At 36.9% G+C, this 12,427-nt stretch overlaps 1 protein-coding gene across 1 annotated transcript in view; it reads left to right on the top strand.

Moving 5' to 3' along the window:
* The window catches only part of LOC114650417 (gamma-aminobutyric acid type A receptor subunit gamma3), a 1,188,096-nt gene extending 1,178,978 nt beyond the window's left edge, over positions 1 to 9,118 (top strand). Inside the window, exon 15 of the mRNA XM_051927200.1 lies at positions 8,875 to 9,118. Within this exon, the coding sequence (XP_051783160.1) occupies positions 8,875 to 9,024 (150 nt within the window). The 3' untranslated portion in view covers positions 9,025 to 9,118. The remainder of the gene's footprint in view (positions 1 to 8,874) is intronic.
* Positions 9,119 to 12,427: the final 3,309 nt, after the last annotated feature.

Here is a 12,427-nt window from a genome sequence, read left to right as displayed (position 1 = left end):
GGTCAGGAAGTCGCCTTACATCCGTCACGTGCCCTCTTTCTGTTCCCAGAAGCTGATCATAGAATGGTTTTAATAGTTTACTTTCAATAATGCAAAGAGTATGCGACACGTGTTTCTCCCTAATTCTGGGCTCATCAGGCATACACACTCACTTCATCCCCTCTCGGGAATCGAATCTCTATCGTCAGCGCCAGAGTTGAAGCCCCTAACGTTGCGGTCAGCAAGTCGGCTAACATCCGCCATGTGCCGTCTTTCAGTTGCGAGAAGCAGATCATAGAATGGTTGAAACTGTTGCCCCTAACGTTGCGCTATGGCGTGTGGTTCGTTTATACCTCGTGTCTTCTCATTAAACTTTTATCTCGCGAATATGTTATTGCAATCTGTAGCGGGAGCGTTTCTATAAACTTAATTTAAATTTACGTTTTACACCGTGCTTTGTTTCCCTTATGAACATGCTTGTATGCTTCACTCGCTGGCTTCTTATTGTTTCGCTCCCTTCTCAATTGTTTAATGAATTTTTTGTTCTTCGCTGTTTGCGGCTCTTCCTTAATTTCTCCGTACTGAGTTCTTTTATCTCGCGAATATGTTATTGCAATCCGCAACGGGAGCGTTTCAATAAACTTAATTTAAACTTACGTTTTACACCGTGCTTTGTTTCCCTTATGAAGATGCTTGTATGCTTCACTCGCTCCCTTCTCAATTGTTTAATTAATTTTTTGTTCTTCGCTGTTTGCGGCTCTTCCTTCATTTCTCCTTACTCAGTTCACAGTCTTTTCACGTGATTACGTGGGAGGCGTGATGACGTGACACTCAACTCCGCCTCCCACGGCCATCAAGCTGCCGTCCATTACAGTATATTGTCAAAAATGAGGTTCCAGTTATGACCATTACGCGTTGAATTTCGAAATGAAACCTGCCTAACTTTTGTAAGTAAGCTGTAAGGAATCAGCCTGCCAAATTTTAGCCTTCCACCTACACGGGAAGTTGGACAATTAGTGATGAGTGAGTCAGTCAGTCAGTGAGGGCTTTGCCTTTTATTAATTAGTATAGATACATCCATCCATTATCCAGCCCGCTGAATCCGAACACAGGGTCACGGGGGTCTGCTGGAGCCAATCCCAGCCAACACAGGGCACAAGGCAGGAAACAATCCTGGGCAGGGTGCCAACCCACCGCAGGACACACACAAACACACCCACACACCAAGCACACACTAGGGCCAATTTAGAATCGCCAATCCACCTAACCTGCATGTCTTTGGAATGTGGGAGGAAACCGGAAGCGCCCGGAGGAAACCCACGCAGACCACGGGGAGAACATGCAAACTCCACGCAGGGAGGACCCGGGAATCGAACCCAGGTCCCCAGATCTCCCAACTGCGAGGCAGCAGTGCTACCCACTGCGCCACCGTGCCGCCAATATATATATATATATATATGGTTGAAATAGTTTTACTGTCAAATAATGGCAAAGAGTACGCGACACGTGTTTTGCCCTAATTCTGGGCTCATCAGGCGTACACACTCTACTGCACTCCCTCTTGGGAATCGAACCTCGGGACGTCAGCGCCAGAGGCAAAGCCCCTAAGGTTGCGCCACGGCGTGTGGTTCGTTTATTTGACAGCATGTAGATCGGGGTAATTACATTCACGGCATTCGTAGTCTGTATCACAATCTGATTGTATGGGTGGTTACCTACCAGGTAACGCTTGCGGTTGGCCAGCAAGTCTGCTAACATCCGCCACGGTGCCCTCAGTTGTGAGAAGCAGATCATAGAATGGTTGAAATAGTTTACTGTCAAATAATGCAAAGAGTACGCGACACATGTTTCGCCCTAATTCTGGGCTCATCAGGCGTACACACTCTACTGCACTCCCTCTCGGGAATCGAACCTCGGATGTCAGCGCCAGAGGGAAAGCCCCTAACGTTGCACCACGGCCTGTGGTTCGTTTATTTGACAGCATGTAGATCGGGGTAATTACAATCACGGCATTCGTAGTCTGTGTCACAATCTGATTGTATGGCTGGTTACCTACTAGGTAATGCTTGTGGTTGGCCAGCAAGTCTGCTAACATCCGCCACGTGCCCTCAGTTGTGAGAAGCAGATCATAGAATGGTTGAAATAGTTTTATATATAATATATATAATATATATACAGTATATATATATATATATATATATATATATATATATATATATATATATACACTGTATATATAAATCTATATTATATATATATATATATATATATATATAGTATATATATTTATATATACATATACACAGTATATATATATATATATATATATATATTGTGGACCACCAGGGGTCATACCAGCCACCGTCCCCGAAACAGACATACCCAAAATACAAGTTCTGTCCAGCACACACATTTATTTCAAGGGGGGCAGCACTTTTTCTTCACTCCCCACTACAGAGCACAGTACACAAAGCACCAAAATGCTCAGTCCCTTCTTCCTTCTCTCTTTCTCTGCCACCTCCACTCCTCTCCCAGTAATACTTTGTCAACCTCCTCCTGACTCTGGGCTCCTCTAATGAAGTGAGGCAGCCCCTTTTATAGGGCACTCACAAGTGCTCCAGGTACACCCAGATCTTCTTCCAGCAGCACTTCTGGCTCAGCAACCCTGGGCTCAGAAACTGTCCAAGCGCTGCCTGGCAGGGGCCACAGGCCCCAACATGGTTGAGCTTCTAAACTCCAAACCCATGGCCCAGCTGTGAGCCAAGGGGGTTGCCCTCTCGTGCTCCGGGGGAGGTATTGCCCTGAATATGCCCTCTCCCCCGGTCCTTCCATCACACATGAGTAAAATAAGATTGCTGTTTGCTGTATTTATACACAATATATACTTTATATGTGTGTGTGTGTGTGTGTGTGCATATATATATATATATATATATATATATATTATATATATATTATATATATATGGTGCAGGGTTACCACTATCCTATTAAGCTAAACTATTAACATATTATATATATAAGTTATATATATTAGGTAAACAGTATGAGTATTCTGTGTTTGTCCTGACTGAGATCAGAATTCTGATAAAACAATTAACTAAAATTGCAACATGAAAATTGTTGCACACATCAAAAATTCGAAGGAATGACCAGGCCATTCATCCTGATATAAAAACCTGGCAGGTCTAAATCATACTTGTAACAAAATGTTTCAGAAACATTAATTTAGAAGGCACATCATATTACACAAGTGGCTTATAACCTTTGGGAGTCCTGGAGGGTGCAGACAAAATGGAAACTAAAGACATAGCTAATAGCTTAAAGTAAATGTACTGCTATATCAAAAAATGTGAATCTTGCCATATGGAAATGTTTTGAAAAACAAATATCACTGCCTTATCCTTAATGAAATTGACAATGGCTGTCACACATCATAAAAATTACTAAGAGTGGTCATTTAAAGTAATCTTGTATTCAGCGATGCGATCATAGTGTTTGAAGGTTAATTCAATACATTTTAAATTTGCCAGGGAGTGGATAGCGTGTAGGCTCCTGTTTTGTTGGCAAAAGGCAGGACAGATGCTGTTATTGAAGGAAAGAAAAGCTCTTCTTCATTTTTAGAAACAAAATAAGGAATGATAGATGTAGGCTAATATTTTCGTTTAATCTGAAATTCGCTTGGAGGAAAGCAGCTGTGGATTGATTGTAACATTTGCAGGTTTGCCACACATGTTGTTATGGGCATTTAAATCTTTTTGAAGTATCAGTTTCAATCTCTTGTGCTCATCAGCACAAATTTATAAATTTACCACATTTATAATACAGACCGTATAGTTATACCACACTGCCGACTAGAACATCACATAAAGGGATCATTTTCCTGCAGATCATCTAATGTGGTCTACCTAATTCTCTGCATGAAATGTCCTGACACTGCACTCTGTGTGGAAGAAACTGGACAAACACTCCACCAGAGAATGAATTTACACAGGTTCCACATTAAACGTGGCAACACAGATGTTCCTGTAGTGGCCCACATCAACAGCCATGTGAGAGGGACTTTAAAGTCACAGTGCTTATGGGCAACTTCAGAACACAGCAAGAGAGAAAAGAATGGGAAGTTAAACTTGTGCTAAAATTTAATACATTACAACATGGTTTGAATAGAGACAAGAGTTTTATGGCCAGGTATGAGGATTGTTTGCATCTCTCAGACTGACACAGACAACCTGACTACAGATCCACATTGTTTAGAAAAACTCATTTGAAACTTCTAAAGACTTTGCTGGACAGTTATCTTATCCAAAGATCTTGACCATACATTGTTCTTGTTTCTTGTTAAATGAACCCTAGTCTGAAGGAGTCTATTAATTTTTTACATTTAAGATTTCTCATTTAAAGATTTACCAAGGTTGTTTCTTGTCCTAGGTGTATATAAACACAGGGGAACTCCAGTTTCTGTATTACATCTTGCCTGAAGAAGGGGCCTGAGTTCCCTCGAAAGCTTGCATATTGTAATCTTTTTAGTTAGCCAATAAAAGGTGTCATTTTGCTTGAGTTTTCACTACATTTATACAGTCAGAAATTATAAAGTGCCCTATATAATGTAATATAGGCTATTGATCTAGCTACTGAAGGCCTTTATGAAAGAAGTCTAATTTAAATGGACTGGTCTGGCAAAAATAAACAGGAATAAGTTACTCTGTATCCAGAGACTTTGACAAAGACATCTTAGAGGAACAGAGTAAATCCTTGGTGTCTTTCATGGCCAATTACCTCTAGCAAGAAATGTTAAAAGCTGAAGATGCGGAAATTCAGAAGCACTGCATGCAGTTTAAAGAGACCTAGCAACTCATCTTTTAGTTTTTCAGTCTCTCCTGTTCCATTTAAGTGATCAAGACAGGGCAACATTGTGTCTTGATAGCATTAGTAGTCCTCTGGTGCTAAAAATCAACTCAAGCTTTAAAATTGTAAAATATTTTTCTTCTCTTGCTAAAAATTATACAAAAAAAACAAACATATGTTTTACTTCAATAGCTTCAGTAGCTCAGCAACCCCTGAGATAAGTAATGAAATGTATTTTTCAGTACACCTTAATGTATCAAAACAAACTGCTTTAGAAAAATGTATTGAGTAGCTGTTGCTTAATATATTGAATTTTCCTTCTAGCAGTTTTAAAATTTTGTAATACTATTTTTTAAATTTTTTTTAGGTTAAAATTAACTATTTTATATATCATTATACTAATTAAAGATGTTCTTAACCAACTATATATATATATATAATATATATATATATATATATATTATATATATATATATATATATATATCTATATATATATATATATATATATATATATATACGATGATTAAGAGGTTTTCGATTAATACATCACTTTGATATTCATATTTACGAGTACTACTTACTTTAATTTTCAACTTTATGCAACTGAAAATGCATATTTCTATAGTATTTGGGAGTTTACAGTTTTGATTGTTTTCTTTATACAATATTTTATACTTATCTCCAAAGAGATTATGAGGCTGAAAGCTTAAACTGTATGATGATTTCTTTATACATAAAGTTTACATTGGAGTAAGTTAAATTCTGATGTAATTGAAATTACTGAGAAAAAAGTAAATATACAATATTTTTTACTGTATACAAAGTAATGACTGTTCATAATTTTTTTGCTTCTGCTTCTCCACTTTTTTGACAATATACGTGTGTACCTTTACATTTTTTCATCCTGCTCTTCTGAAATGCCTTACATAACAATATATATTCCATTCTTTTGAGTCTGTACTCCAGAAAACTTAAAAAAAAAAAATGTTTTCATCATGAATGGAAAAAAAATCAAACTTTAAAATTGAACACTGTTTTAAAAACATATTAAGTGTATCTATTCTTGCATTTGGAAGCTGCTTCGGCTTCTTCTGCTTAAAGGGGCAGATTGGGTTTCCTCCACATTAAAATTACCAGGTGACCAGGGGACTGTTAAAAGAGTAATAGTACCAAGAGGTTGTGAGAACTCCTAAAAATAATAATAATATTTACATTTATATAGGACATTTCTCACTACTCAAAGCACTTCAGTGAGTGGGGAGGTACTTCAACAATCATTAATGTGTACCATCCACGTCAATGATCTGACAGCTGCCATTTTTGTGCCAGTATTCTCACCACATTTTAGCTGTTAGGTGGTGAAGTGGTGAGAGAGAGAAAGAGAGAGAGAAAGAGAGAGAATTACAGAAGGGGGATGATTAGCGGGCCAGAATGACTAGACCAAATTGGGCAATTTGCCATTGGGATACATCCTACTCTTTACGAAGGATGACCACAGAGAGTCAGGACCTCAGTTTTATGTCTCATCTGAAGGACGGAGTCCTACTATTTCCAACAGTACCAGAATGCTTGGCAATACTCTCAGTTCCCCAAGCAGCAAAATATAAAACTTTCAGTATGGTGCATGCTTCAACCACTGGGAATGGTAATATTCTTGCTAAAACTGGTCAAAAAGCCATCTGAATGTTTAAATTCCAGAACAATTTTTCAATTGACTCTGCTGCCAACCTGTTGGAAAATGTGTCTTCAAATTAATTCACATTACCTGACCAATTTCATTCCATCCATCCATCCAGTATCCAACCCGCTATATTCCTAACTACAGGGTCATGGGTTCTGCTGGAGCCAATCCCAGCCAACACAGGGAGCAAGGCAGGAAACAAACCATGGGCAGGGCACCAGTCCACCGCAGGGCACACACACACACACACACACACCAAGCACACACTAGGGACAATTTAGAATCACCAATGCACCTGACCTGCATGTCTTTGGACTGTGGGGAGGAAACCGGAGTGCCTGGAGGAAACCCACGCAGACACGGGGAGAACATGCAAACCTAACTGCGCCACCCGTGCCGCCCCAATGTCATTCATATCCCATTTATGTTATTAATGCAGTTCATTCAAATCTTGGGCCTGCCAGAGTATTAACAAACTTTGCGAGACATTTTTGATTGCTCAAGATTCAGTGTGGACCAAAGGCTACATACAGCACAGGTTCTCTACCCCCCTCCTATCTTTTCTTTTATGTTTAGATAAGGTTAACTACATGTTGTACTGCTATCATCTTCTACACATCACTGTGGCCAGGCTGACACTGGTCTCTGTCGGGACGCCCCCTGAGTCTCTCTTTTCTAAAATTTGGAGTCCTCAGATTCTCAGTGTTATGGATCAACAGGTCATTCATCACCAATATCAATGAGTATATTTCTCCTATTCTGTTGATTGAGGACTGGAAGAGCAAGGATTAGTGATGTGTGAACCTTCAAATTCTTGCAGCCAGGTTTTTTCAACCTTAATCCTTGCAGATTGGCTTCTTCATGGCAGACAGTGGTCTGGATGTGTTCTGCTGCATTCCCTTGAGGATGGACCATTTGCTACCTTATTTGTCTTTTTTTTCACTTTTCCTGGTATGGGAGGGAGATGTTGATTTTTACCTTTTGTATAAGAAATAGTTGTAATTGTTCCCCTTCTTGTATATGTTGAACTCAATAAAACTCTGCAAAAAAATTCACATTATCAAAATGATACTGTTCACAAAGTACTTGGGTACATTTTCAAAACAATTCTCATTTAATATGTGTATGTATTTCCAATATACAGTGGTGCCTTGGTTTGCGAGCATAATTCATTCCGGAACCGTGCTTGTAAACTAAAGGACTCGTATATCAAAGTGAATTTCCCCATTACCCTGGTCATGACCCTGCTGTGTCTGTGTATAGGAGAGTGGCAGATCCTGCTACAATAAATAACCGTGCTGTTGCTTCGTGTTTTGAGGTGCATGACAGGGACTCACACGTTACAGCACACACATGTGGTCACAATGCTAAGGATCGAATCCCCGTCACTGCCAAAAAGAGAGGCTATTCTGCTGGGCCCTTGCACAAGGCCCTTAACCTTCAATTGCTCCAGGGGCGCTGTACAATGGCTGACCCTGCGCTCTGACCCCAAGGGGTATGCGAAAAAACCAAGTAATTTCCTTTGGGATTAGTAAAGTATAATAAAATAAAAAAATAAAAATACACTTGTATGAATGTTGACTATATGAGTGAGGCACGCAGACTGAGACCGAGCATGGGAGATGATTACCCACAATCCTATGGAGAGAGAACCCGTATCGGCGCAGTTGTGATCACATGACGCTCGATAGACAAAGCGTATACGTACTACTTGTATTGCAATACCTCGCTCGTTTATCAAGTTTAAAATTTATAAAAAATTGTAAAACACTTGCAGACTAAGTTACTCGCAATCCAAAGTTTTACTGGATTTAATTTGAAGACAAAGTTTTTGTCAAATTTTAACAAGGGTAGCTGCTACATTTTTATATAGCTTCTTTATTGATTTAGGTCTCTAAATAATAAAAAGTATATCCATTAGCAATATTATTTTAAGATCTTATTTGACTCATATTAAATATTGTTATGAAAATACGCTTATATAAAGAGACAATACATTCCTTCTACAGTTATTGCAAGATTTAAAGTATTTGTATATTGCTGTCTGCTGAAAGAAGACATTGTGCTGTTTGCTGTTTTATGCCCCCATAGTCTTTCCAAGTTTGAGCTTAAATAGCCATACATTGTCTAATGTAACTGATTAAAAAATGTAACACACACACTTTCTTTATATAATCTGCCGCAGAGTGGCTAAGAAAGTGTTTGTGTTGAATAGTAAATTTGGTCTATTGTGTCTACAGCTTTAGTTTTTTCCTTTGACGCAGAGACTTTGACAATACTTTTAAAAATTAGGTTTGGTTTGGAGAGATTTATTTCCATGTTATAGAATATCAATCTTGATGGCTGTATTGTATGATTCTTTCAGAACTACTCCGTGCTTGATGTGGGACCACCGCCTACCATCATTGCATTAAACAATTCCATGTACTGGCAGGAATTTGAAGAAAACTGTGTATATGAATGCCTAGATGGTAAAGACTGTCAGAGTTTTCTTCTGCTGTTACGAAGAATGTAAATCTGGTTCATGGCGGAAAGGAAGAATTCACATAGACCTTCTAGAATTAGACTCTTACTCACGTGTCTTCTTTCCAACTTCATTTCTATTGTTCAATCTTGTCTACTGGGTCGGCTACCTCTATCTTTAACTATCATCTGTAAAAAGACTATCTTTTGTATACGTTTTATCTTACTAAAACTGCAAACACTGAATATAAAAAAATGAAAAAAGGGAAACTCCTTCAAGGTGATATAACAGTGCTACATGCCTATAGATAAAAAAATATATTTACGTTCATTACTATATGTGGCATAAAAGTTTCTTTTTCTCTCTCCTCTAAATAATTGCGATTGAATTTGACCCTAAAATAACAGGGATTATGTACCCCGTATCTGGTCAAGGTTATTGGTGACAAGATGCTGCTGTAAACACTCATTGATTTGCAATGAAGGTTTCTTCAAGAAATTTCTGCCTTTTACAATTCAGGTAACCAGAAAACCAACTATACATTCATGTATTCTGTTTAGAAATTCTTCCATTTAAATACCACAAGGATAGAGAAAAGTGGGTCCTTTTCCACTGTATGAGTTGCAGCAGATGTTATTGAACAACTCTGTTAATGTTATCATTAATATGCTGGGGCTGAGGAAGAGAAATGTTTTCCTTTTCAGGTATCAGATGTACAAAGAAGTTGTTTGAGTGACAATGAAAAACATTCAGTGCCTTCTTTGGGAGGAGAAACTATCATCTTGTGCCGTAGTGCGCATATCATTAATAGGTAATAAATGCAGTTTTTGACAGGTTGATTACACATTAAACAGTAATTTATGTTATCTTTTTTGCTTTATTGGGGTTTATTCTTTTTTAGATTTTGTTTATATTAGGTTTAGTATGTCACACCTGCATGCATGCACTATTATAGTGCATTTAAATTCAAAATGCATGGTAAAAAGCAATCCGTTCTTTAGTAATCCCTATAATTACGGTGTACAAGAATGCAGTCTGAAGTACAGAAAAAAAAAGTGTTATGCTTACATGAAAAAAAAGTGGAAAACATAAAACAGTGTTAATGGGATTACCCATGCTTCTTACATTAGCAAAAATGAACACATTAGATTAATTTTCTACGATTGTTAGAATTAGTTTACATAAATACTGATATGATTGGACCAGTCTATTGTTGTTGTCTTGACTGTCTTGTTTTCACTATCAAGTCTATGACGTTCACAGAATTTCCAAGAAATCTAATCATGCAATTAATTTTGTTTTTATTTTTTGGAAAAGTTAATTTTCAAACTAATATCTCTTTACACATCATTCTCCTCATTCCTATATGCACTGGTTATAACATAGCCTAAAACTTTTTAGGATCACAAGAGAAGGACTGCATCAAGTACAAGGGCGTCTCACACACGTCCATTAAGGTTAGTTAACTTAAAACACATGTCTTTAAAGATGTGGGAAGAAAAACAAAGTACTCAATTAAAGAAAATGTACAGCACAATAAAAACACACAAAAATATCAGTCATGCTCTGGATTTAAAACTCAAATGCTGAGTTCATAAGGCAGCATACTAAAGCACTCTAACATCATGCTACCCCAATAAATTTGATATACTAATAATATTGTTAATTTTTTTCCAACATATAAAACTTGGTCTTGAAAAATACCATGTTATAGACTTGGGGTGATTGCTTTCTAAATAAATGCACCTTTTACAATTTTAATTTTTAGTCATGCTTTTTGTTTGCTTGCAAATCTTACACATTATCTCCACTCTCTGACTTTTTCTTGTTTAAAAGACTTCTTAGATTCTTAGCTTTTAATTAAATGTTTAGCCATTAAAAGAAGCAAACACTGTGCCTTTTCACGTTCAAGACTAACCTCTAGTTTATGCTTTTCCATTATTGAGCGATTTTTTCTTTCTGAAGGGTTTCTTAGCTAATTTATTTGTTAGATATAAATCAGTATTGCATTTAGTTGCTTTCCTTTTGCCTATTGGCGGAGATCATATATAGACCCTCTATGAACAAAACAAAAAAACAGGATAAAAGTATATCAATTTACTCTTATAAAGAACACCTCCATATAAAAGCCCTTCATGCTATACACTTATTTACTGTGCAAAATTACAAACTGACATGTAACATAAACACAAATACTAATATGAGATTATTAAATATCTATCTATAGTTATTATCTTCATATACCTCTATATACATATATTTATACATTTCATTTTTAAATAGTAATGCATTGTTTTCTTAAATGCACTATAGATTTCAAAACCAAATTCCCCTCAAGAATATAATAAAATAAAATAAACAGAATAAAATCCATATATTTATAGGTACTATGTGCTGTTATCAAATTTAGAAATTGACCCTGTTTAATCTTTAGGTGATGAAAACAGACTTATGCGTGTTTCTTTTTGATTTACACATTGTCACTTTCTACTGAAATCAAGAATTCACAATACAATGCTATCATTTTGAAGTGTAAAAGTGTAAGCTAGGAATCAACTAAAGAAAGGATTTGAAATGGTAAGTGCAAGCATAATAATATGGACCTGCAAAAAGTTTTCATAAAACAAACCGGTTATCATTTATAAAACTGATGCCACACATGTCTAAAAGGGGAAAATGCAAACAGTATTAGACATTGTATTGGTGTCCATACATGTTTCTTGTTAACACAGTCAGTTGTCAGCAGCAAGCCATAAAATATAGTGTATGCCATTTGACATATCATATTGCATTTGTTTTTTAGTAGATGGCTTATCTTTAGAGATGGTTGTCCCCATTCCTCAAACCATGCGTCCTTCTAAAATTCTATTTCAATCCACTTATTCAATTAGTTCACAGTTTTGCTTCTCCTGCAGATGGTTGAGACACGTAGTACTATTAATGACAAATAAAGGTAAAGCTAATGCAGAAATTAGTAAAAAAGCCATTCAGCTGGCCAAATTTTATTCTTTACTTTTAAAGGCCACAAATCTAGCAAAGTACATAATTCTGTTTTTCATTGTTAACATTTTTCTAAATGTTATTCGGATCACAAAGCACAAACAAACTTTTAAGAGATTACATCTTGCCTGAAGAAGGGGCCTGAGTTGCCTCGAAAGCTTGCATATTGTAATCTATTTAGTTATCCAATAAAAGGTGTCATTTTGCTTAACTTCTCACCACAAGAGAAAACAATAAACCCTACACTGTTACCTTTACTTTTATGCAGATACTGGATTAATTAACAAATGAACTGTTCACTTATGGTAAACTAGCTCTGCTACCTGTCTAAGACATGTTGAAATCTAACCAATCAAGGCAGACACCTCAGCATTAACGTCTGCAGTACACCATCTATTGGAATGTATGTTGTAATGCATGAAGTAATAAAATGCAATTGTTTGTGATGCGCCAT

This window comes from Erpetoichthys calabaricus, chromosome 4 (genome assembly GCF_900747795.2).
Source record: "Erpetoichthys calabaricus chromosome 4, fErpCal1.3, whole genome shotgun sequence".
Taxonomy (NCBI): Eukaryota; Metazoa; Chordata; class Cladistia; order Polypteriformes; family Polypteridae; genus Erpetoichthys; species Erpetoichthys calabaricus.
The sequence above is the reverse complement of the archived record's forward strand: the minus strand, read 5'-3'. Positions and strand labels throughout refer to the sequence as shown.